Source organism: Xiphias gladius, chromosome 24 (genome assembly GCF_016859285.1).
Source record: "Xiphias gladius isolate SHS-SW01 ecotype Sanya breed wild chromosome 24, ASM1685928v1, whole genome shotgun sequence".
In the NCBI taxonomy this organism is placed as follows: Eukaryota; Metazoa; Chordata; class Actinopteri; order Istiophoriformes; family Xiphiidae; genus Xiphias; species Xiphias gladius.
Window position 1 is genome coordinate 16,475,391 of NC_053423.1, and position 26,908 is coordinate 16,502,298.

General features: G+C 40.5%; 1 protein-coding gene across 1 annotated transcript in view; it reads right to left on the reverse strand.

Annotated features, from left to right (window-relative positions):
* Window positions 1–26,908, reverse strand: part of kmt2ba (lysine (K)-specific methyltransferase 2Ba) — a 31,226-nt gene that overhangs the window by 2,682 nt on the left and 1,636 nt on the right. The window contains exons 2-35 of the mRNA XM_040121881.1: window positions 23,912–25,451; window positions 23,273–23,439; window positions 22,363–22,452; window positions 21,637–21,793; window positions 18,943–19,213; window positions 17,490–17,551; window positions 17,084–17,326; window positions 16,031–16,140; window positions 12,493–13,407; window positions 11,899–12,012; window positions 11,506–11,652; window positions 11,109–11,201; window positions 10,748–10,865; window positions 10,466–10,579; window positions 9,644–9,834; window positions 9,289–9,384; window positions 8,974–9,084; window positions 8,634–8,710; window positions 8,201–8,382; window positions 7,877–7,962; window positions 7,241–7,375; window positions 6,894–7,052; window positions 6,591–6,708; window positions 6,366–6,444; window positions 5,806–5,966; window positions 5,351–5,512; window positions 2,779–5,125; window positions 2,443–2,568; window positions 1,930–2,048; window positions 1,485–1,610; window positions 929–1,181; window positions 647–757; window positions 408–491; window positions 173–302 (exon numbers count right to left, since the gene is read on the reverse strand). Coding sequence (XP_039977815.1) covers window positions 173–302; window positions 408–491; window positions 647–757; window positions 929–1,181; window positions 1,485–1,610; window positions 1,930–2,048; window positions 2,443–2,568; window positions 2,779–5,125; window positions 5,351–5,512; window positions 5,806–5,966; window positions 6,366–6,444; window positions 6,591–6,708; window positions 6,894–7,052; window positions 7,241–7,375; window positions 7,877–7,962; window positions 8,201–8,382; window positions 8,634–8,710; window positions 8,974–9,084; window positions 9,289–9,384; window positions 9,644–9,834; window positions 10,466–10,579; window positions 10,748–10,865; window positions 11,109–11,201; window positions 11,506–11,652; window positions 11,899–12,012; window positions 12,493–13,407; window positions 16,031–16,140; window positions 17,084–17,326; window positions 17,490–17,551; window positions 18,943–19,213; window positions 21,637–21,793; window positions 22,363–22,452; window positions 23,273–23,439; window positions 23,912–25,451 — 8,994 coding nt within the window. The remainder of the gene's footprint in view (window positions 1–172; window positions 303–407; window positions 492–646; window positions 758–928; window positions 1,182–1,484; window positions 1,611–1,929; window positions 2,049–2,442; window positions 2,569–2,778; window positions 5,126–5,350; window positions 5,513–5,805; window positions 5,967–6,365; window positions 6,445–6,590; window positions 6,709–6,893; window positions 7,053–7,240; window positions 7,376–7,876; window positions 7,963–8,200; window positions 8,383–8,633; window positions 8,711–8,973; window positions 9,085–9,288; window positions 9,385–9,643; window positions 9,835–10,465; window positions 10,580–10,747; window positions 10,866–11,108; window positions 11,202–11,505; window positions 11,653–11,898; window positions 12,013–12,492; window positions 13,408–16,030; window positions 16,141–17,083; window positions 17,327–17,489; window positions 17,552–18,942; window positions 19,214–21,636; window positions 21,794–22,362; window positions 22,453–23,272; window positions 23,440–23,911; window positions 25,452–26,908) is intronic.

A 26,908-nucleotide genomic window follows, 5' to 3' on the forward strand; every position in this document is an offset into this window, starting at 1 on the left:
TCTGGGACTCTATGCAAGTCCACAGAAATTCCGCTTGAGGTCTTTTGTGGACCTTGACAAGTGGACTTGCCAAGAATGTGCCCAGTAAGTGCGGGGAAGTCTGTTAATCAGCCACAGTCTCTGGTTTTCATGATGATTTCTTAAAACAATAGTATTTACTGTGTTTACTAACCTTGCTGTCATAATATTTCTCTCGCTTATCAGTCAGGACAGAGCGAATGACGGTGCCAGCGTACTCTATCACCATCTCCCCAGCCTCGATGTTCCTCTTGCAGAAAAGTCCACGCCCATGAATTTGAGATCTAAAGAATTGAGGAGCAGGTAATTGGTAAAGTTATTTGATCATGCATGTTGTTTTGTACATTCATAAAAACCCAGGCTTTTTTCTGCTATTTGTTTGCCATTACCTGTAAACTCCTACTGCTTCTTTGGAGATTTTCTCCAGGTGCCTGAATCTCATTGCCATGGGAAGCTCACTGCTGGTGGCTCGCCTGTTAAGAGTGACACACAGAAAAGGTGGTGTCAACATGGACATGGAATCTGACTTTTAGGATATTTCAAACTCATGTTTGTTGTGGTGTGCAGCAGGGTTAAAAATTCTTATGTTAGGATCAAGAATGTCAAGGCAGAACTTAAATACTCCAACCTGGAAGATTTCAATGGGAATTCATCCTCCTCTTCATCAAATGGGCCTATTATGTCAGGGGGCTCTCTGTGCTGTGATGCCAGGAAGTTGAACATATCAAAAGTTGCTTTCCTAATTAGGAAAGGAGGAAAGAAAAATAGAATTGATTTGAGGTGTAAATCACAGACAAGAAATAGAAACAAAGACACCAAGCAACGACATGTAAATAAACCTTATTAACACTTATAAGTTCTTAAAAACAAAAACAATTTTGACAAAAAATATCTGGGACTGTGTTGGTACCGTGTGTAGATTTCAGTTCGGGCGCAGCCACTCGGGTTGAGGGGAAGCTCTTCTTCGATGTCGTCACAGCGGTGGAAGCGGAAACGGTGGTGTTTGCAGTTTGCGGCCCCCTGCAGTTGCTCCAGCAGGAAGATGACAGCATCGTGGACCACACCAAGCACCCGCGGCCCTCTCATCCCGCCCAGAGGCAGCTGTTTCAGGTGGAAGCCTGCTCGAGCTTCAAGGACGCCGTCAATCACTGCCCGCCAGGCAACTGAGGGAGGAAGGAGACAAAGAAGGTGTGGGAGCTCTGCAACAGTGCACATACACAAGACTGACTTTCTTGTGTTTACTCCTCTCAACCATTGTTATCCCTAAAACATGAGTCCAACAGAGTTATGCTCTGAATATGCTTAACATAGAATGATCAATGGTTTACATATTTGTAAAAATTTGATCAGTGGGTTTCACTGGAGTTAAACCTTCATAGATTTAATTTGTGACTAAAAGCAACATGTCTGTCAAACAGTACAGTTATTATCAGAATGCAAACAGGAAGTCAACGAACAGCTCTTACCCTCTATGCTGTTAGCTTTAACACTAAAGCCATCGTCACTGGTGATTTCAAAGCGCAGGTGTGGCTGGTTCATGTAAGTCCTCTTTCTGTGTTTAGGTGCAGGTGCATCTTCGTCTGAGCTGAAACCTGTAGAATTAAATGTAATTAATGTACAGCATTCCCTGAACAGCTATGATTATAGTTTAATAATTAAACCTAACTAAAATTTGAGTGTGGAGAATTTGTAAGGCAAATTTAAGAACAAGATATAATCTCAAAACCTCAAAGTAAAAAGGGATTCGTCTGTAAATGGCTTTTGGAAACATTTTTAACAGACAGATTTAACAAGTAAATTAAATTGCTGTTGTACGTTTTTCCCGTGTTGCTGCCAAAAAAGAGAAGCTGTCGGCGCCGGTGACGCTGATGGAGCTCCAAATAAATAAACATTTATTGTTCAGTCACAAACCTGAATAAGGGCCCCATTCAGAGAGGTCTCCGTGGCGAGCGCTGACCCACATGTGTGTTTGACTCTGAATGTGACTGTTCATTTGTGCGGATGTAGGAAGACTCTCAACCTGAGAACGCCTGAGCAGAAAGGACAGACAAACAAGTAATAGTATAAACAATAAATGTAGTAACAAGATTGGCAGGTACTATCTATACCTCTTTATATTTTGTTCATTTGTAAAATATGCACTTCTGGGGGAAAAAAAAAAACAACTCAAAAAACTACGCTGCAAAAATTAAATTATTTGATACAGAATGTTTCTTTAAATTTCATCTAAAAAGGTTGCAAGTACAAAGTTTTTCTTTTAAAATAAGCTTTCTTGCATTTCTACCCTATATGGATGTCAGCATAGAACTGAGTAAAGACTGATCTCCAACTTCATGTAACCTGACACTAATCATTTTCCTCTTTGTTACTTTATAGTAATAAGTCATAAGGCTTTAAATGAGGATACTTTTCAGATGAACTAACCTGGAGTGTATAGGCGGTGCTGGAGCAGTAATTCTCAATGGCTCAGGCTCATCAGACATATTCTCCTGGTCTAGATCAAGAATGTCCTTCATTGTTGGGGCTTTCATTCTCACACCACTCGTTCTGCTGAACGAAATCAAGACATTGTATTTTATATTTTACCACCTTTTCCACCTCTCCCAAGGCTCTGTAAGCCACTCAAGGCATTAGTTAGGTTAATACACAGACTTCTAAATATTTTCATTGTGTTTACATTTAGACCAATGTAGACTATATTAGTTTTTTTTTTTTTTAAACACTATGTTGCTAAGAAAAGAACTGGAAATCTTTCAATACCTGGCTTCATTAACTTCATCCAGCTCACTTGAGGGATCCATCAAGAAGTCCATCTTTGATTTCTTCCTGGAGGGCTTTTCAGACACAGATGACACCCTCTTAACCCTCACCTGGTGGCGTGATGAGGCAGGCGTTGGTTGCAAGTTCAAATTTGGTTCACTGATTAAACCACTGGGCGACTCTGATCGCGCAACTGGTGTGTGATCCGAGTCCTCTGCATCCTGAAACTGGGATGACCTTCCATGTCTGGCCTTTGGCTGTCGAGTGTTACTGAGGATGTTGGGTTTTGTCCTTTGCGCATCGCGGTGGGTAGCCATGGCTCTGTCAATAATAGCCTGAGCCGTGCTTTCTTCAATGTTGGAGAAACTATGTTCAGGTACACTCTGCACACTAACTGGAGCTGTGGAAGTGGGAGCACCGCTGCTTTTCACAGGCACCACTCTGACAATGATTTTTCTCTCGGATGTTGTTGTGTGGTTACTGGCAAGAGGGGTGTTTGTGGCAGAAGGGGTGGAGCGAGGCTTTATTATGACACGAGGGACAGAGCGCTGCAATGCGTTACCACTGTGGAGAATCTTGGCTATCTGGCTTATTTTACTGTAAGCAGGAGAATTTGAATTGAGCGACTGGTAAGTGTTTGATCTTGGGTCTTTGATGAGAATCTGACCTTGACGGTTGACCAGCAGGACTTGAGGGGCGGGGGCTGGGCCCGGGCCTGGGGGCAGGTTAGTGGCCGCAGCCTGATTCGGAGTCACCGCCTGCTGCTGACTTCCTGGCCTGGAGTTGTCCAAGCGGATGGCAATGGTTCTGCCCTGTTTAGCGCCAGTTTGAATAGGTAAAGCGTTTAAGCCATTGATCACGATGGGGGATGTGACTGTGCGTGGGACTGTGTAAAAAGTGGAAGCAGCAGCGGAAACAGATGCATTATTTGCAGTTTGTGAGGATAGAGGGGGCAACAACAACTTAAGTTTATGCTGCTGCTGAAGACACGGTTTTGGTGACAAGCGTTTGAGGTTTGATGTGGGACGTTTTGTCTTTACAATGATGGTTTTCATCTGAGTTATGGGAGATTTTTTGGTTTTAGGCTCCGGTGAGTAGTCTGGGTCATTTAAATCATCTTTAAATCCTTCAACAGAGTCAGCTGATGAAGAACTGTCATCTTTATCATCATCTACATTGCTATTTGGGTACACTACAGAGCCATCCTCAGCAGAAACAAAATGGCCTGTAGATGAATCTAAAAACACAGTATTTTGAGATGTTGGTGTTTCAGAGCTCATCTGGACCTCTTCCTCCTGAACTGACATGTCATCATGTGCACATCCTGATTCAAGAAGAGGAGATGGTGGAGAATTTTCTTGAAACTCTGGCTCAGTTGTTCTTTGCTGGACTGTTGACTTTGACACAGTGTAGATTGACTCCAGCCTCTTTAGAGCAACCGTCAGCTGTTTAGTGGGTGTATTATGATTGGTGTGAATTTTAGGTCCCTGAGCTTCTTCGTTGCTCACTTCGCTTTCATCACTCTCTGACCCACTGTCCGCCCCATCTAATTGTGAGATCGACTGTGCTGAAGGGAGCTGTCCAGGGGCGTCCGAGCCACTAGCTGTGTCACACACCACTGTACGTGAAAACTTAAAGTAATGGCTTGAGTCTTCTTCTTCAGAGTCATTCTCCTGATTATGTTCCTGCATTTCCACATCTTGCACTACACCTTCCACCTCTCCTCTCCCACCCTGTGCTCCGCAGTGAAGTACCACGTTCTCAGTGAGCAGAGACTCATCAAACTCAAGCTTCGCATTCAGCATAGAGGCCACTGCTACTTCTGTGTCAGTGTCAAACACAGTGTAAGGCAGCTCCTGGGACATCAGGTGGGCAACTTCCTCTTCCAAGTTATCAGGGGCTAGTGAGATCCCATTGGTTGTGGCCACGGCTGCGTCTTCTGCCTCAGACGATGCTAGGAAGTCTTGGGGAACCTCAGCAGAGACTGGAGTGGTGATTTTGAAGTTTTGTCTCCCTCTGGGGGATTGAGTGATGGCTCCTTGCCGAGGGGACAGCCCTGCAGAAATGCTTGAGTTGGACCTAGGTGGGGAGCTCCAGACTGGAGATGTTGAATTTTGTCGCGACAGAGGAGGCGAGGCTGGTCCAAAGCTTGATGATCTTGGCGGGGAGCTGAACAGGGCACATCTGGAGTGGACGGTGCCACCAGAGCGGAGGGTCATCGGTACAGACGGGTCGCTGTCTGTTGGAGAGGAACTGCAGCGGCTTCTCGATGAGAGCCTGCGAGTCCGACGGGTGTCCTCCAGGTCCCTCAATGTCAGGATGTGATGTGATTTGGGGGGAGCCGATCCTGAAAGCATCAAATAACAGAGTAATTTATGGGGTCTACGTCATGAATACACTAAGATATAACACATTTAACACTGAAAAAGGGAGAAAATGGAAAGCGTTGTTGGGGAGAGTGACGTCTGGACTAACCTGCCTAACCTGCTGCCATCGCAACCCGATTCCGGATTAGCGGAGAAAATGGATGAACGGACTTCTTTTGGTAACATTTCATTTTAAAACTATTTACCTGGAGATGGGAGTGGTCGAGATGATCCTCCCGCTGGTCTTCTGTTCTGTGTGTAACCTGGACTTTTGGATCCAGGTATATAGTGCTGTTTAGAGTTGGGTGAAGGGGTAGTGGACTTCATTGGGCTGGATGAGGAGCTTAAACGATCCGGAGATTCCATATCTGTCAGAGAAGAAAACGTATCCAACCACACTGCAACTAGTCACATTAAATGACACAAAGTATTTAAAGCTGCTCTAACCAATTTTTTCAATTAAAAACTGATAAAATTGCTGTGTAATGTGTCGCTTATAGCGACAAACCCAAACTGCAGTTCCCCTCAGATCTACAAACTGTTTTGCGCCTTTCAGCTTTTGTTTTTAGGTTTCTGGCCTAAAACTTTGCTGTTTGGTTCTCTGTCACTGCTCTCGTCAAACTTGTTTCCACATTAGAGCGATCTTTAAGGTCCTGCTCACCTCTGTGGTGTTTGGGACTGTGGACTATGGTGTGATTCTCTTCTTGGTCCCATCTTGGATCTTGTTCCTCTCCAGGGAGCGGTGTACTCACTTCTGTCACCTTACAGGTGTACTTGCAGCGCCTCCGGGGGTCCACGGTGCTCCAGTACAACCGAGAACATCTAGAGAATAAAGGGAAGAAGAATGTGTTACATAAATAAACAAAAAAGAGGAGTTATTGTTGTCATTTTAACAACAATGACGACACTACAGTCAGCAGCAGCAAGCTCCCAAAAGCATCAGAAATTATGTCCTATGAAGTGGGGTTTTTGGAGTTTGGGTTTTTAGTCAAAAACATGCTGAAGGACCATTTTAATGAGAGTAATTTACATACACAACATTTTAAAAAAAGATAAAAGATAGAAACATAAAAGATTGCTAATTATCTCAAATGCTACGAGTTTTGACTCAACAACTGATCAAAAGTCTACTTGGCATGCTTCGAGAACTACACTTAAAACTAAACTTTAACCATTCCTGAATTACCTGAATATGGCTTTATAATGAAAATGACCACTTACTGATAGCCGACAGGATACAGCATCCTCCCATTAGACGACAGCTCTGACAACACACCAAGTTTCTGAATCTGCAGAGAGCCTGGAAAAGTTAGGAAAGAAAAAGAAAAGAAAAGAAAAATAAATGAAAGGGTTCAGCATCCTGAGGATAGTCTGATATATAGCAGTAATATTTTATAGACACACACCCTGTACAGTAGTCAACAAACAACACCCAGATATTTTTACCTATGGTCATGTTTATGGATTCTGGCTCAAGACCCGTGAGGAACTTTCTCCTGAAATTGATCCCCTCGAAGTCCACATACACCCGTCGAGGGACTTCAAACCCTTTCCCAGAAACCATCTGCATTGGTATGGTAAATCATAAATCAGTATAATGTACAAAAAAAAAAAATCAACAGGTGTGAGGTGTAAGTGTGTAAACCTGAAGACTAATACTTTCGGCTTTGACACAAACGTAAACCATAATTGATAACTATAATATAACTAAATATAATAGAGAAGCTTAGAGGGAAATTGTGTCTATACCTTTGCACTGACAAGATCCCTGTGTTTGTAGCAGTACATCTTCCTGTCCTGCTGAAACACGCAGTTCTGGGCGCGAGCACACATGAAATGGAAATTACTCTGGCAGGTGGCAAGACAGCAGCCCACAGTGGCTCCGGACTGCCCACAACGATCACAACGCTGGAGAATGAAGGACAAAAACATAAACGTTGATCAACTTAGAACTCTGTCATAATCCTTTATACACAGGTTCATCACAGAGTTGATGTAATTCGTGCAAACAGCAATCCTACAACATTTGGAGGTAAATTGACAACTAACAATCTAGCTACTAAAAAAAGATAATCACCATAATGAGAATATCTTACCAGGTGGCGTCCTCTTGAGACAGCGCTGTGCACTTGCAAAAGAGCACTATTTTCCTCATACACCTCTGCAGACCAAAGGCAGCAGTTAATGTGGGCCCATTCATTCTGTCCCAAGTACAACAGCCGTCCTGCCTCCTGTCCAGATAAAAATACATTCATATCAATTAATAAGCAGCAGAGAGTAGCCACATTTAAATGACAAGTGAGAGAAGAAAAGGACACTTCAAAAAGAGGTAAACCGAGGACAGTTGCAATGTAAACATAATGTATCGTGTTTCTGTATTCAAATAGTTGACTTTTTATGGGAAATGCGGTGAGGGGTGCTGAAACAACTGGTCGATTAATCTGCTACTATTTTGATAATCAGTTCATTTTTTAAAGACATTGTTTCACAAATGTAAGGGTTTGCCGCTTTTCTTTGTCTTACACAATATTAAAACTGCGGAATATCTTCGGGTTTAGAACTGTTGGTCAGACAAAATAAGAGAAGTCTCCTTTGACTGTAAGAAATTGTGATGGGCATTTTTTTTATGCTTTCTGATTTGTTGAGAAAACAATCTTCAGACTCAAAGATAATGAGAATACTTATTAGGAGCAGGCCTTGCATTGTGGACACAGTAAGACAGCTAAACTCACACTGGGAGCAGAGTCTTCATATTGTTGGCATAGTGCACACTGTCTCATATCTTCACCCTTGGTAGTTTCGAGGTCACCTTTTACACCTGTGAGGGAAGAGCACCAAATGAACATATATGTTTTAAACCTGAGAAAGCCATATTAACACATTAATACAATTAAAAAAACAGCACATTCTTTTTGCATTTGCAAATGTGAAAACCTGTACAAATGCTATCCTTAACTCTAAGGATTAATGACTGTAGTTTTATGTCCACAGGTTCCGACTAAGATCACATTCCTGAACATACGTAATACATACACAGGCTACCATAGTTTCCATACCATGTGAATGCAGAGGGAGGCTGTGCGATGCACCAGTCTGCTGTGTATTGAGTGAGGATAGCAGAGAGTCTGTTTTCCCTGCCTGTGGGCCCCTGGACTCCTTAAGCTGGTATGTCCTCTCTAGCCACTGTGCATAGCTGTGCTCCTTAGATGGTGGGAGGACTGCCTCAGGGAGCATGCCACTACAGAGTGAAAGACAACAGTCAAACAGAGGGGGAGACCAGGGAAGACACTTGAAACTATCCATCTACGACAGCATCCTGAGTGACGTTTTTAGTCTCTAAGTCATTTAAATTGCATTTAACTGGACTGAACATTCACCTAAAGCCTCAACTATGCTATAACACTCAAATATAAATGGTGAGAGAATTATTTAAATGTGTATATACTTAGGCAATAATGTTTAGTTTATTGTTCTTGGCAATAAATTTACCTTGGGAATTCTTCAGAGAACGCATTCCACTTTTTTAGAATGTGTGCAGGAAACCAAGTGAAAACCCGCTCCACCACCTGTCAGAAATACAAAGTTTAAGATCAAAGGCAAACCAAGGTTAAATTATGGAGAAGGGCAGTGTCAATATTTTAGTCAAACAGTCTTTTTATAGTCTGTTGTCTAGTGACTCAGCTCAAAATTCCATCACCCCAAACCAGAGGACGTGGCCATGAAAACAGAAATGAAGGGGAAAACTAGATTTCCACAGGAAATCAAAGAAACATGGGTCTCTAAAAATACACTGAAACCATGGGAGATTTGGGAGAGGAGGGAAGCTTACTTTGACATAGTGTGCCCTGGCCTGACTGGTCGGCCTCTGATCCTCAGGGAGAAGCTCCTCCTCCTTCAGCCACTTCCTCATCACAGACATGAAATCCGCATGGAAAGCTTTCTGAGTGGGCGAGAAGAAGAAAAAAAAAAGAAAAAAAAGAGGCCAAGAGTTCAATCAAGAGCCTCTCACAAGAGTGGGTTTCAGAAAAAGAAAAGAGCAACAAAGAAAGACAGTACTGATTATGTGACATAACTCATTTTGTTACTACTTTCATTTGGTGACTGATTTCCATAAGTGGCAGATTATAATGAAGAATATACTCACTATTGAGTTGTAACCGCCCCCTTTGAACTTCTTCTCAATGACTTGCAGATCGCAGACTGGTAGTTGTTCCCTGACAAACCTTGAGTCGTTTGTTTCCTGATATTGAAAGGCAAAGATCACCAAATTTAATAATAAAAACACACCCGAATAAATAAATAATAATAATAATAATAATAATAATAAAAGATTTAAAAAAAAAAAAATAAAAAAAAAAAAATCAACCTTCATCAGCATAAATTGACATTTTTATGAATAAAAAGCTTCTTTATTGTTTAATTCAGCAAAAGTCAAATATACTCCATTGAAACAGAACTCTTAGGATATTATCTGTCACAAGGCTGCGGATATCTCTTACCGCTTCACAGATAAGGAGGTGCTTCATGGTGTCATCGGAGAGGAGGTCAGTGAGCACCTCCTCCAGCCCGGCTATCAGCCTGCTCTGCAGCTCCACCTTCAAGCTGCTTTGTTCATCTCGATGCTGGCTGCAGGGTGAACAGGTGAAAACCACTTCTTCGGGTTGGCTTGACAGCAACCAAAACAGCTCCTCTACAATGAAACAGAAAACATGAATACTTAGCGTTTTGTTTCTAAATCAGACATCTGCCCTTTATAAAAATTAGGTAAAATTTATGTTTTGATGGAAGTAATCTATGCTAAAGCTACATTTAGGCTATGCTGTATTATTAAATTCATAAAAACTATCAATTATCCAGTTATCAGTAAATAATAATAATAGTTTTAAGGCTGTAAATCATGTTGAGCAATGTGTATCTTTCAAGATTAGACCTGCAATAATATTTTGTACTACACATTTCAATGTGTGCATATTCTATATGTATAAATAGTCTCAGCGTTATGATTTATTAGACATATTAAGCATTTACTTCTGTCTATTTAAGTATATTTTTTAAAGTAGTTAAAATGTAGATAAATTTATTAGTGTGATTCCATGTTGTAATATTTCACATAGCCAAACAGATGTTTTATTTGAAAAATTCTATTCATTCTTCATATCAATTATCAAATTCTTCCACAAACTGTTACTTAAGATGGAAAATGATTTTTTTCTTATGAACACTAAACCTGTCAATCAAGTGCAGGAATATATTTGTAAAATCCCCTGATCTGGTGTTTGGTTTGAATGAAAACTCATTTATAAATAAACAGCATTACTCACCTGAAAGTCCTTCACATTTGTAATGAATCCACTGGCTGCATTCTGAACACTGAATCATCTGTGCATGTTGGTTGCTGTCGTCATAGCACTTCTGGCAGACAGTGCAGAAATTACCTGAAGTGATTAGAGAGTACAGGTCATCCCTCTAAGCTGCACTGGACTTGTTTGGTTAATTCATGACTAGATCTGGGAGGTTTACAACCAATGAACCATGTATTTACTGAACACTCACAAATATGGCTACAAAGGCATCAAGAAACACTGGTATCTCAGAGGTCGTACCTTTGTTGTGGAGAGAAGTGCAGTCAGGACAGAGATCCTGCTCGTGATTCCAGGCCAAGTCCCAGGTCTTTCCAGGAGTCACACCACAGCTTTTACACCGAATGCATGTCATGCACACCTACGCAAACACAACAAAGTCAGAAAATAGCACACATATGAAGTCCAGGGAGGATCTCCCCCTACGAAAACCGCAGAGATTCTCAGTTAACATACAGTTACTCTGTATTACATCTAATTTTATGTAGGTTTCACAGGTGGATAAAACTACAGTTTTACATTTCATGACACGAATATTCTCTTAGTGTTCCTATGACCTTGCAAGGAGATATATTTAAGTTTATTAAAACAATAGAAAGCATACCCAGGGCATGCTGCAGTTCATTGGTTTAGGGTATGTTGGTCCCAAGCAGGAAGGATGGTAGGAGGTTTGGCACCGCCTGCACTGCAACACAGGCTGGGGGGGACAAAACATACAGGAGGAGGCCACATTAATAAGAGACCTGAAGTTCGGAGTGAAGCTAGCACCTCTGTCATGTGTCACCACTCCCAGCTTTTCCTTTCCTTTTCCTTTTCCTGCTGTCTGCATGCAGGAGATAGCACTTTTATAACATTATTATTCATAAAAAGTCGTTAAATTTTACCTTTATCGAATTTGTTTTCAGCAAATATAACCCAAAAAGGATGACTTGGGAAACTTTTATGTTCCATATGACATCACAGATAAGTTTATGTTGTGAGAGCGTTGCTGGATGGCATACCTTTGTGCTCTTGCTTCTACGCCCACACACATGACAGAATTTGCAGCGCCTGCAGCACCAGTTCTCCTTGTTCTCCTCCTGGGGGCGTTCCTCTGGCGAGAGGCAGAAACTGTGGAAAGGCTCACAGCAGATCTGGCAGAATATCATCTGTGGGGAGACAAAGATTACTTGCACTGAGGAGCACCGAAATGATGAGATAAATTACAAACTAAACCAAATGATGACTCTGCTACTGAAGACTGCAACAAACATTAAAAGTGAAGTGGTTATGAGTTTACAACTGTAAAATAAGCACAGAAGACAACAGCAATATTGCTCAGAATATTCTAATTATCATTAATACTTTCCATACTTTGCCAGACTATTTAGGCTCTCACAAAAGAGCTGAATTACCTCATGTCGTCCTTTACTGGCACAGAGTAGACAGACAGGTTGTGGTGTGGTAGGGACAGATGTGAGGACGCTGAGTCCGCCCATTAGCCATACATTCTGGACAGCACAGTCCTCCTGGTAGTCACAAGTCAAAAAATAACATGAGGAACGAGATCAGAGTTTTCTTCCCTATTAGTTTGAGGATGCATAAGCTTTTTCATTTGAATTGAATGTATGGAATAACAAAAGCATGTAGCCTGGCTGGTGCTGGACATTTAAATAACAATAAACGTGTACTGCCTGAGTCTTTTACCCATGTAAAACCAGGATCAATGCAATCCTAATAACTCAAACAGATATGTGGTGTGTGTTTTCAAGCGTTTAATTTTCTTATTTGTGCTAAAGGGAACATGTCAATTCTAAATATTTGCTGGACATTTTTAATATAAGTAAACTATGTTCTCCTGTGGGGTTTCTGATCTACTCTTTCATTTAGGAGGAATGTGAAGTTGTAAACATAACCTTGGTGCTGAAAAGCAATATACAGTCATTTTCAAATGCACCCCAGTGAGTGGTAATATAAAAATGCCGCCCAACGCTAGTGCTAAAACCCACCTTGAAGTCCACGCGGATCTTGTACTTGTTCGGCAACAGGCCCTTTTGGGGAAATCCATTAGTTAAACCCGTCAGGGTGTTCACTGATGCACACTCTGCAGGATTCTGGGAACGAAGGACATAGTGTGGGTCAGTTGTTGGACAGTTTTTCTGCACTGTCTCTTTTACAGAAGCGTCCTCCTCCTCCTCCTCTTCAGGCTGATCCACTCGTTCGTCCTCCTGCTCTTCTTGTTTGCCCTCCTGTAATTCTGTGTCTGGCTCAACAGTCTGAGGGGGCACTCGCACAGTTTTATTTTTGTTAGCTCTGTATGTCTCAGTCAAAACATCTGGGTGCTGCACCTCAGACTCTGGATGTCCCTGAAAACACAACTTTGATGAAACCTCTGTCAGAGCTGAGTGCAGTACGGACTGGGGATGCTGTTGAGATGACAACGGTACACACTTGTGCAAATGCAAGGCCGACTGCACCACAGATTGGGGCAAACGGTGCAAACGTAAGAGCAGAGATTTTTTTACAGAGTCTGTTTTGGGATGTGGTGAAAGTGGAGAAGCAGGATGCGTTACAGGCTTGGACAATTCTGGAGGAGATTGTGTAGTAGAGTCTGATGAATGTGAAATAGTTGTCTGTGTTACAGGCTGGGACAATTCTGGACGAGACTGTGTTGTAGTGTGTGATGAATGTGAAATAGCGGTCTGTGTTACAGGCTGGGACAATTTTGGATGCAACTGTGCAGTACACTGATCCAGACACTGGGGCAACTGCTGCTTCAAAGACAGAGCAGACCGCAGGATAAAATCAGGGAGACGGTGTAAGCGTATTTGTAGCTGCTGCTGCAGCTTCGGCATTTGGCTTCTGGATGGGCTGGGTTCAGGGAAAGTTTCTCTGGGCTCCGTCTCTTCCGTGTTCTCCTGTTCCTGTGGAGGAGGGGACTGCCTAAGCCAACCAGCAAGACAGGTTCCATAGTGACACTAATACCAGTGACATGCAGAGGCGGCGACCGGCAGCAGCCAAAGTGACAGAAAAAGGGAGGAGCACTATGACTTCCAGAATAATGTGTTAGCCAGGAATAGTAAGTAAGAAAGGTGAAGTAGAATTTAGCAAATGCATTCAGTAGATACACACAAAGGTGTTAGACGAAGTGCAAAAGTACACATTAGCAACGTATTCATGTCTCCAGTGCAAAGAAAGCTAGATAATGACAAAAACAAAAGTAACGACTAGTTCATCATTTTGTTGACAACTCTTTAGAAAGTCAGCTTCATGGCAAAATGCATGGTGTTGTTCTCTTAGTTTGTTAGTTTCGGAAAAGGGGTTTTTCCATTGTACCTGTGCAATATGCAGTGTGTTACAACTATACATCTATATTACTATATTTAGCACAGCAGATGCCCATGTTGTAAGGCTATTAAAGATGCATGTAATTTCTAGTTTTTTTTTTTTAAACAGGTTTTTCTAAATGTAAAAAAGGACTTATACAGACATTTTAAGTCTAACACAACTTTTATGAATCTCCTGCAATTGTGCACCAATACCCACACTTCCAGACACAGTAAAAATGTCATGAAACCACTGACACACGTGCACATACAATCTGTTTAGAAGTGCCTAGCATGTACATGCAGGTATTAATATCTGCATTTTCAAAGGTGCATGTGTTATTACATTCATGCGGGTACTCCAATTAGATGTATACATGTATTAACATCATTTCCTGAACAGTGGGTCTCCACTAATAACCTTTAGATAAGGGTTTTATTTTTTAATAGGTCTCAGCATGAGAAACTACAGTGGGTGGGTGAACTGTTGTTTAAATTCTGCAGAGCTATTCTCCTTGAGAAAGTTGCCATTACACTCCCAAAGGGAAAGCCACCCATAAATTGCAGAAAACCATGAAAAGCTGCATGTTGCTTTGTTTCCATTGATATAGACCACGTTGTTGATTGTGTGTACTTGCAACACAAACCAGTGACTCAATCATCAATGAGAAGCAGCACGCAGTCACCATGATCTCAGACCGTGATGCTTAAAATTTAAAAAGAAAAAAAAAATGTTTGGTGTATGCATGTGTATGTGATAACTTGACACAACCAGCTCTACCAATTTGCAACCAAAAAATGTAGATAAAAATAAAATAAATGTTTGGAAGAAGCATCTATATATAGATACAGGGGAATTTCTTTTTCTCAGCGTTAAAGGGGATATCAGAAATTATGGAAAATGGCAGATAATTCAAGCAATGGAGATTTAAAGGTTAGAAAAACAGAAAAAAAGAAAGAAAAAAAAACACTGCTTGATTAGATTGGCATGTGATTTGAAGAAGTCAAATGTACATGCCAACTACAATCGACAGAAGCAGAGAATCAGGCAGTGCAGCCAAGATTGATGCTACTGATGCTCTTAGCTTGAATTGTGGCACAGTTTGACAGCCCTTTCAACACTGAAATTAGTGGTGTTAGAAAGCGATGGTGGATTTTCCTGATCACCTATACCGATGATAAAGTAAGCGTAGGCTCCATAAAATATACCTGTTACCAGCAGGGTTATAATATTATCATTAGCTACATTTTGAAGTTATTGTATTGCATTATTGGATTTCTCTCAAAATGACACATAATATACAATGACTGTTTTTATTTGAATGCGTTTTTATATGGATATGGGAAAATATATCTTTTTTTTAAAGTTATTGTGACTATTTTGCTTATTTACTGCTTACAAAAATATAAGGTGGTAGTTTTTTTTTTCTTTTGGTACTAGTTATTTTCTGAACCTTGGGCCCCCTCTACCTGCCCAAGGCAGAAAATTAAAAAACCCGCTTTAAACCATGTGTGCACATGTGTGAAGAAAAGAAAAAAAAACTTAGTGAAGCATAACCTGAGTTTTCCCTTCCCGTTAAGATAGTCAAGATACAGATTACATTCAAACCTGGAGTGTGGATAGACGTGGGAAACTGTTTGCCAAAAACATCAGTGCATTAGACACCCTCAATGTTACGTACTGCCTCAAACACAAACTGAACAGGGTGGGTGCGTTGTGCTTCTAGCAAAAAGAAAAAATGCATTTTACCATGAACAGAGCTTAAATCATCCATTATTTATAAAACATGAGGTTAAGTACATGCAAGGTGTTTAATACGAAGGAGAAACTTAAAAGTCAGAGACAAAAGATAAGCAAGGCTCAATTTAAAAGATGTTATTAGAATCACTCATTCAAACACAGATGATTAAATTGAAAATGAGAAAAAACTGAAAGTGAGATACAGACCTGGGTAAACTATTATTTGGAAATATTTGTTGTCTAAGTCATCAATATTCAGACTGCCAGTTAACCACGTCATCTAAAGTGGCAAACTCCCTTAAGAGATAAATTATTTAAACTGTGGGGTTTTTTCTGTATTATTTAAATTTGCAAATACCATATTTAAATTTAGCAGATAACCAATACATACGAAAACCATTTTCCAAAAATACAATTTGACCCAGGCTTGATTAAGTGGTACACCGCCGGCGAGGAGAGAAATCTGCTGAATGTTTTTACCTTGTGAGCTCTGGGTCTGCTCCCAGCTCCTCTGGAGAACGGCCGACGATGCCTCACCGCCTCAACTGGAGGGTCATTAGGCACTGATCCGCCATCTTGAGGAGCAAGAACTCCAAGAGAACATTAACAGACTTAAGACACAATTCTGAAATCCACTTAAGAGTTTCAAAATGTATACTGTCTTTTTTTTTGTGCAAAGCATTCATGACCCTGGGCATTTAAAATCCTTTTAAAACTAATTTAACAACCCAGAATTCTGAAATTCTAAATTAAACCTCGTCTGCTTGAAGCTTAAGTTACAATTCTTTGTTGAGGTGTTGGCATAGCTACACCACTAGTGCATATGGTGTTTGGGGTGTCAAATCCATTCTCTCACATTTACTTTGTGATACAGAGTCATAAAACTGGTGTGCAGGGACACGTTTACAAGGAAAATGACTCAAAGAGAAAGACCTAATTTGAATAGCCTTTCTCTAATTTGCTCATAATTGTCTTGTATGCTTTAGTGAGCAACACTACATAAAAAAAAAGGAGAAGTTAGTTAGTTCTCTGGTAAGTCGATCTTTATAGTTCGGTAGCTCGCTGCCGTCAGCGTGTGGCTGTGTGTGTGAGAATGGGTGGCATTTCTGTGCAAGTGTGTGCGCAGCCTAGGAAGTAAATGTTACAATAATTTGGTGAATGCGTAGTTGCATCGTTGGAATGCAGCATTACAGTCACCATGTTACTTGTAACCTTTACATACCTACAGAGATGTCATAGCTAACTACAGCGTAGGTAAAAGGGGACTGGAACTATTGACTCAAAACTGATCTTGTCAATTGATCTGTTTTGACCATTCATGGTCTGTGATATGCTCCTATTGTGATTTTTATCTTATTCTAAAAATATTTACATGTATTTACATTTCATGTAGATCCAAATCTACCCTACAGAACGACAAAGCCTTGAAATTAATGCCTGTCAGCTTCAACTCACTATCCACGAAATCTGCAGTAAAACATAAAACCCACTGAGAGGTTTAAGTCACATTAACAACAACACAGCTTTAGTTACCTTGATTGCTAGCAGTAGCTACATTTGGCTTGGTTGATTTATCATCCTTATCCTCTTCTTCCTCTCCCTCCTCCTCTTCAGATTCAGATTTAAGCAGGCTACTGTAGGAGCGTGGTGTGATGTTACGCAGGGACTGTTTCCTGACTCCAAGCTCCATTGAGAACGATCCCTCGCCTGCTCCTCCAAACCCCCAGTTCACATCGTCACTGCTTGACATGGAGCCTGACAACCGCCTCGCATGGACTGAGAAAAGGAGCCTAATGATTAATTATGCGCGCTAATTAAACATTAAGATATCCTTTTAAATTGATTTTATTCCTGTTAATTTAGTGAATGCACTGAACAACAAATATTCCTCTCAGGGAACAAAAATTACAGCAGGAGAATCATCTAATTAGAGACATACCTTTCAATGGTCTGACAATGCGCTCAATCTTCGCTTTCTCAATCCGCTCACACTTTTTATATCTGGGGGCAGAATAAAGAGTCAAATGTAATTATATGTCCAAGGTAAAGCTCATGTGTAGCCATCTATGAATGTGTTTAACTGTAAGAGTCGACTTGCCTTCATTAACTGGATTGTTTAATATGTTTACTGGAAAGAAATAAAAAGTATTTTCATGTTTCATGTACAAAAAATGTTTAACCTAGAAATTTAAACAGAAATTTAGGCACCATTTACTCAAACATTTTAGAACTTGATTTAAACTTGGTTTTGTCAGTCCAAAATTTAAACGTCAGTTCTGCCACTATTTCCAAAACACACTAGATGGATGATTAGTACTGTCCATCTTCAAAGCAATAGTTTGACATTTTGGGAATCACGCTTATTCACTTTCTTTCTCAGAGTTAGATGAGAAGATTGATACCACTCTCATGTCTGTGTGCTAAATATGTAACTATACCAGCAGCAGATTAGTTTAGCTCAGCATAAAGACTGGAAACAGGGGGAAACAGATCACCTTACTCTATGCTAAGGTAAAAATAAAAATAAAATCTGCCTACCAACACCTCTGAAGATAAATCCCGCCCCCCCCCCAAATGTCAAATTATTCCTTTAAGCTAGTGGCAAGCACTATGGGGTATGTAGAGTGCTGGTTAATCACAGTGCACATATGACAGACATTACAGTTAGATAACAATCTGATATATGGATCGACATTGAGAACTATCTTCAAATTGCCACACATCTGATCGCGCACAGTACATTTTCAAAGACAAGTTCGGAAAAAATTAAAGGACCAGTGTGGAGGATTTAAGGGCATCTAGTGGTGAGGTCGCAGATTGCAACCAGCTGAATATCCGTCCCCTTACCCGTCCCTTTCCAAGCGTTCAGGAGAACCTACATTGGCCTTCAGGTGAAATTAAAGATGTGAAAGGCCCTCTCTAGAGCCCGTGTTTGGCTCGTCCGCTCTGGGCTACTGTAGAAACATGGCGGAGCAACATAGCGAGCTCCGCGGACGAGGACCCACTCCCTATGTAGATATAAAGGGCTCATTCTAAGCTAACGAAAACACAATTCTTAGTTTCAGGTGATTATGCCTGAATGAAAACATAATTATGAATGCTATATTCCATTTCTGCCAATACATCCCCATAAATCGTACACATTGATCCTTTAAGATCTTCATATTTATTTAAAAAGTTGACTTATTTGGGTATTGGTCTTGCAGGCATTCTATGCGAGTTGGCAAGAATTGGCAATGTCTTTAAAACATTTCCTAAAAGTTCATCAATAGCTCACAACTGGTCTGTGAGAAATGTCCATGCCACAAAGTAATCTTGTGCAGTAAAATCAGCATATTCACCAGCTTCCCTCTGAAAAACAAAAACATGAATTTCTGATCAGTTTAACTTACATGCAACATTGCCGCTTGGTGTTGGGCCCTCCAAATTTGGGCTTATCGAGGCAGTTGACACACTTTGCGCAGTCCTCCTCTATCAAACAGCCTTTGCAGCGTCCACAGCGCCGGGCACGGACTCCCCCGGATGAATAATGACTCAATATCTTCCTCTTTCTGAACTTGTGGCCCTTCCCCCTCCCCCTCCTCCTCCGCTGGATGTTTTCCTGAGAGACAACCCACTGAGCCCTGCCCTGATCAGAGATGTCATCGTCATCATCTGCCACATCTGCAAGCGAGAGACAGAGAGGATGGGTAAAAGAGCTACAACAGACATTTCAGACATCATTACGTACATGTGAAGTGGGGGCGACATCTTTGGATGCCAGAACTTAGTATTCAGTCTGCAGGAGACATGATAGGTCTCTGTGATTGGAGGTGCTTATATACTAATTTGATCTCATTAACTAGTCTTTTGTCCATCAAGCAAGCCTAGTTTCTATAGCTACAGATTACTATTGGCTCCTTTAAGTGTGGGACATCTAGAAGTCACTCGAGCATAGAGTGATTGGATGAACACATCAGGAGCCTGAGAAAAAGCCATTGCTGGTTGAAATTCCCCTGCCTGACCTTTACAGATTTAAAAACTATTCTTGAAATGACCCTGATAATCTCTTGCATCCTCCATTGGTAATATTTTAATGTGAGCTGGCACAAAGCAACTTCACACCGAGAGGGGAAGAAAAAAAAAAAATTCTCAGAGGTGGTGACTGTCATAATTTTAAATGAATAATGTAGCTGGAATAACCTTGTATAAGGATCAGTTTTTCCCCAAAGGCACTAGATGTGTTCATTAGGAGACAAAATTAAGGGCAGTGAGTCTATTTGTTAAACAGCACTTCCTCACCTCATACTGAGTGATGCTCACTTGACCAGTGTTGGGTATAGCTTTCCAACAGCGGTGGCTAATCTGTGTGTGACAAAAGATATTTTTGCTGGCAAATATTTTAGTTACAACTACATTGAGCTAACAAAGCAGTTTTTTATTTGCTCAGCAGGTTAAGTTTGCCAAAAGCAATCAAAATTGTGCCCTCTTACAAAAGAAATTCTATTTTTTTAGGTGTGTGATTATAACTGCAGAAGCTTAATTTTGCCAGTTTGAAAGAATATTTTAGCCAGTGATTTTTTTCATTATAGTGGACTAGCAGAGCAGCTTTGCCAAACAAAAAATGGGAGATATAAATGTAAGTTTGGACAATGCTTATGAACCATTTTCATACATTGGACTGAAAAACAGTTAACCTACTTTAGAGCATTTTTATATACAGTATCAATCCTGACTATTCTAGGGTTGTAGTAACTCCTCCTGCAACAGTTGATGCAACACACCTTGCAATTTTCTGTGGGGATGTAAGCTTCTGAACTTGTCCTTTTTAGCCCTTTTTAGACCTTTTTAATACTAAATAGAATGAAATTTAATAATTGTTTCATGATCACAATGCCCAAACTATGAAATTATGATGGAAAACCAGCAGGGACAGGACATTTTTGACACCTATATTGATATTTGAGAGATTCAAAAATCCGATTACACAATATTCATTTTCTTTATACAACCCATTACATTAATAAACACTTTTCAATTTGTTTTTTAAACAATTTCAACCAAAAAATGTACTGAGCAATGCTGACACGGTTTCAAAACATACAGTATCTTTAGTATTTCTGTACTTCAATTTCTTGCCATGTATCGGCAGCCATATATTCATCTATATATGGATGGATGGATGAACCAATCAAAAATGATTCACTCATATGAGCTCATTTAAGTTTTTGCTAAAATGAACATTTGAGCTTCCCTGCTACTGTCATTAGCCGTAGTGATAGTGTTTGCTACAGGTCTGACAGGTGTCAACTGAAACTCCACAAAAGAAACGCTTGAACAGCCTCCTGCACTACAATTCACTGTAGCAACAATCCTTCAATTTAGTTCATAGGTGTGCAACGTCTCCCAACAGCCTGCAATGGGATATAAAAACATTTTATGACTAACATTACTACCTACTGCAGGCAACAATGACTTTTGTAAAAAAAAAATAATAATAAGAAAAAATTTAAGACGTTTTTATACCTTCAAAAGCTTTTTTTTTTAAAAAGGAAACTGAATTCAATGCTTTTTAAGACTTTTCAAGACCTGCATAGACCCTCTACCAAAGTGAGTGATCAAGTCCTCTTTGGTTGAGGTCCCTCCTTTGTGTTTTATCGTGTTATGGGTCAGTCTCTGGACATTTCAACCAGATCCTAACCAAGGAGGATGAGTTAAACAGAGAATAAGCATATTAAGCATATCTTTTAGCAGCATCATTTCCCTCATATTATCAAAGACCATGACTGCTCTGCCTTCCCTCCTGTATTTACTGGTATACTTTGTTGGTCCAAAGGAAAAGGGGGAACTCATTTGACCTTCTAAATAATATGCAAACTAAGTTTAGTTTAAATGCGATTTACTATTACAAATTAAATTTTTAACATGTTAATTCTGACTTGCTTAAAATGTAAAAAAAAGTAAAATTATTAAACCTTGGTTAAAATCATTACACATAGACAGTGCAATGCTAAATGGAACAAAGTGCTCACCCTTCTCTTAGTAAAACCAAAGGGAAGTTAATTTCTGCATTCTGCTTAAAAACAACACATGTAGATGCACTATACCTTCTGCTGTGGGAGAGAAGGCGATGCCCTCTCTCTCATGCAGTGGCAGGGCGCTGAGTCTGGGAATATCATCTGGGACCATGGCACGGGGCTGCCCCAAAGCGACTGCTGCTGCCCGACAGACATGTTTGATCCTCGGACCACCCAGCGGCTGCTCCTGCACACAAACAAACAAAAAAAAGGACATATTTGGATATAAACAAATTATCAATTCACAAGTTGTACATAAATAAACCTCCTTTTGAAATCTAGTCTGACATTTCACTGACAACGTGATATGTTGCCACTGGTAAAGCCTAAAGTACAAAGGATAAATAATGACATTGTATCTCTATCGATCATGGCATCAGGTGGTATTTAATCCATTTCCTGGTATGTGGATATACAGTAGCAGGTGATGTTTGTTTTCCTCTGCTTTATGTACAAAAGCAAGTGTTGTTCTTTTAGGTTATTCTGTCACACCTCAGCACCCCTTACACTGTGCGTTTAACTGGTATTTCTTATGCGCGCCTGCATGGCAGAAGGAAGCACACACAAACACACAAACAAACAAACACAGGCAGCCTGAGTGTTACAGAGAAGCTCTTGCCAAGCACATAATAAACGATCGAGCTAAGAATCAAACCAGAGGTGAATACAACATATGCAGCAGCCTTATGCTGCTTGGAATTATTAAAACACAGACAAGTAACATAAAAATGCACATTTTCAAGTTAAAAGTATTACCTGAGGACTAGTATCTTTGGGAGATATGCCAAGTCTCCTCCTCCTCCTCCTCCTTCCACTCACTGGCACTTGTGATTCTCTGGTTCCCAACTTTTGGTGCACACAAGGAAGAAAAATAAAGGATTTATGTAAAAGATGCTATAACATTATTATGTTACTATACCTTCTTAAATAAATAGCCAAGTTACTTGCCAGCAGATTTATAAAGTTCAGACTAAAATGGACAAAACAAATGTTACATACACATACATTGTTTACTAGATATAGTTATTCTGGATGATGTCACTTATCAATTGAAAGTTTCGGCCAGCAGCCATTACCAGCATGTATCTGGCAGACTGATTCTGGTTAGTAAACAGGATGGTCCCCTCGAATGGGAAAATTTTTTACAAGAGGAAATGTTGTATTTTTGCACATGTAAAATTAGTAGGGCTGGAACTCACAATTTTTCCACTGTAGATTATTCAGTCAATTACTTTAACAACCAACTGATTAATCATTTTGTCATTGAAATGTCAGAAAATTGTGAAAAGTGACCATAACAATTTTCCAGAGCCTAAGGTGTCATCCTTAAATGTCTTGTTTTGTCTGGCAAACAGTCCAAAACATAAAGATATTCAATTCACAATGATATGAAACAGAGAAAAGCAACACATTATCATCGTGAGAGCCTGGAAACATGTTTCCTTGAGAAAGATTACTTAAACAATTGATTGATATACCATAATGAGTAACTGAATATTTGACTTATAATATTTATAATTTCTTTCTTAATTTAAGATTAAAGTGGCTTTAGAACTATGTGCAGTCATATATACCAGATTGAGGAGCATTGATTTAATAATTCTTAAAAATCTTTCTTGCTTTCTTTTTTCTTTCTTTGCACAGAGTTGTGATCTTGGATTCTTACCTGTGACAACTTGAGCTGCTTCTGCTGATCAATCTTGATGAGCTGGACTTTGGCTTTCTTCAGCAGGTGGAGCATCCTCTTATTGGCTCCACTGAGACCAATTCGATGGCTGGGTCCACTGACTTCTAAAGCCTCCTGACTGTCCGCTGTCATACTTCCTGCTTGACCTGTACCAAACAGCATAATTAAGGCAACTTTGGTTATCTGTAAAACCAAACACCTCATAATTGTAGGCACACCTATCGAAAAACACACCTCTGAACTAAACAGTGAGGCAATCACTTCAATGAGTTAAATTATCTCTTTGCAATTTCCAAGATATTAAAAAAAAACAACAACCCCAAACTTCACGGCATCCTCAGGCCTTGAGATTTGTTTCATTATCCAGTCTTTCTAAGTCTTCCCTGTCTTTTTTTGAATTTCCCCTGTCTAATAAAGCTAATATATCTTAAAATTGCATAAATAAAAAACTAACCAAAGTCTGAAGTCTCTGCTGACTCAAAATCCCTATTTTTTCTCAGTTTAACCCGAAATCAACTGTTTTGTCCTATTACAAACAGGCATTTGTATTAACATGGCTACAATTAAGTAGCAAGATCTTCATAAATAATTATACAAAAAGGAAAAAATGATCCTTACTATTGTTGCCAATATCTTCAAATGGCATATGAGAGGGCGCTTCCACATCAGCATTCACTACCACAGCTAGTTTCCTCACAACACCAGGAGAGTCCATGTCAATCTCTTCCATCATGAGCTTTGACCTCCGCCTCTTCCTGACATGAGGGTGCAAGCCGTCACCATGATGTGTATAATCCCCCTGAGTGTCGGACTGGCCTTTCTTTTTCTCCGCCAGTTTCAAGGTCAGTTTTTTGAGGTTCTTGTAGATTTCTAGGTGGCTCGTGCCTGGACTGGGCTTCGATGAGAACTTTGTCACAGTAGATGGGCTGTCGAAAACAGATAAAGTGTCACTGTCTGACTGTAAGGAGTTGCCATCATAACCTGACTCATGAAGTGATGTACTTGGTTTTCCATCCTCTCGCTGTTGACTCTTCAGCCACGTTGACAGAGAGCCCTTTGGAAAGGGAATCATTTCCTCGTCCAAGAACCTCTTTGGAGCTTTAATAATGCGGGAGGACCGTGCACTCATTACAGGGGTGGAGGAGTTGTTGGAGCCTTGTTGGAATTGTTCTGAAAAGGAGCTGGTTTCACCTTCTGATGGAGTGATATTCTGAACTTGCAGTTGCTGCTCGTTCCCGTCCTGTGTCAGTGTGGCTGGAATGGGCTCTGGTACATATGTATAATAAACACGCCTAGTGCGGTTACGACCAAGTTTTGGACGTCTAATGGCTGTTGGTGGCTTACGCCTGTACCCATACAAAGACTTGCGTTGATGTCTTCTGTGTGTTCGTTTCTCAGAGGAATCTGCAGCTTTACACTCAAGGGGCATTGCTGCCTCCTCTCCGCTCTGAGCACCAGCCTCAGCTCCAGCTTCAGGAGAGGCACCCATACCCTTAGTCATTCTCTTCCTCTGCCGTTTGTGAAAGGATGTAAATGACAGAGCAACTGCTTGAGATGTGCGCTTGGTGGTCCCGAGTCGAAATCCCCTCAATCGTTTCACAGAGCTCAGTGGCTGGGATTGGTCTGTGTCTGAGTCCTCTGACACCTCGCCTCGTTCTTTGACCTTGGAAGCTTTTTCTGCGCCTTTCACTGCTGCCAGAGCGCTCACCAGCTTATCTTGCTTGGTGTCACCAGCTGAGGTTGCGGCTGTTTGGTTTTGCATGCTGCCTGAGTCAGCTGTTTCTCCTGATTTCCCGATAAAATCAGCTGATCTTGTACTGCTCTGTCTACCTGAGGTCTGCTCGTCTGCACATTTGGCCTTTGCAGTGAGAGGTACTTGCTTGCCGTGCAGTTTAATTACCACCTTGGGTGTTTCTTTGTCTTCTACTGGGGTCTCTTTTACACCCTGTCCTTCTTTAGGAACCCTTGGTACAATTTTCCCAATTAGAGCTTGTTTCGGGCTCTTGGGTATAATTTTTCCAATTAGAAGCTTTGTTCCCGGAGAATGGTCTGAAGCTTGGGGAGACTTTGCTTGGCTGAGTGATGAAGACCGAGGAACGGTGCCAGAAGTTTTCTGTGGACGAACTGTTGTGGTCCCAAATCCAGTGAAATCTTCCTCCTGGAGAAAAACAGAAAAACTGTAACATTTAATTGATTATAACAAAAGATTTGGAAGTATTCAGATGAAGAAATTTATGGTACTGCATATATTAAAACTTAACCGACAATTAACTTCTACATAAAATAGACATGGAAACTGACACAAAATAATGAAAAACGTGTCATATATTAAATATGCAACCTTTCCATAGTTTAGAGAGTTGATGCGAAAATGGTAACAAAGATAATGAATCAGTTAACTGCTTTGCCTACTAAATATTTCCTTTCAAACAATGGCACCTCAGCAGGTGCTCAGGGTTCTGAGTGCGCAGGAGGATCACTGCCACAAAGGTGTCACCTTCTTGCTATCATGATAACATGTTGAAGCACAACTTAAGTTTGAGCAATTCAAATCACACCCAGAAATGCAGGCATTATGCAACTCAAACAGAACTAGAATTAACCCCCTTGCGGCTGTATGAACCGTCAACTAGTCAAGTTGCAGTTTACATTCAAGTCTGTCCGGACTCATATAATGTATGTAGTGAAGACTTTGGAGGAATTTAATAAAAGGTATTAAGTGTATTTTACTATAATTAGCGTATCAATTATTGAGTTATAGCCAAAAACATGTTTTGGGAGGTGACGGTGACCTTGACCTTTGACTACCAAAGTATAATCAGTTCATCCTTGGGTCCACGTGAACATTTGTGCCAAATTTGAAGACATTCCCTCGAGGTGTTCCTGAGATATCATGGGACTGATCGAGGGACGGACAACCCATAAACATAATGCCTCCGGCCACAGCTGTCGCCGGCACGGAGGCATAAAAATTATTTTTGTGTTTTCAGGAAAGAATTTTCATAATTTCTCACACACGTCATCTTTTGATTATTAGGTATCAGCTCTATTGAAATTATGGGTCGACATCAGCACCGCTCTCCACTATTCTTCCAGTGTGCAACAGATTTTGTCTAGAATCTGTGAGTCAACTATGAGAAATAACTCAGCACATTTTCTACCTGGTCAGCATCTGCCTGCACATGTGTAATTTTTAGTAAGACACAATAATTTTAGTAAGTTCGATAATCTGCAATCTAACAGTAATGTAGCACTTGAGCTATTTAATGAAATTAAGTTGAGCATCCCCCACAAGCTTTAGCATAAGCCATGTGACTCTGTTACAGGCCTCTCTAAAGGGATTGCATCAGTGAAGTCTGACTAATGTCAGACACTAAAGCCCCTGCACTGGAGATTAGATAATATGAATAGATCCAAGTTCGCATTATATCATTATAAACACTGATCTTCCTGGCTGGCGCTAAAATGTGTATGATATATCACACCGTGGATTCTATGAAGAAACAATATGAACACACATTGACAGATCTGAATCCTCTCTGTTTGTGGAATATCAGTGCCATATTATGAATGATTGCAGCAATGATTAGTCGGTTGATTAGTAAATCAACAGAA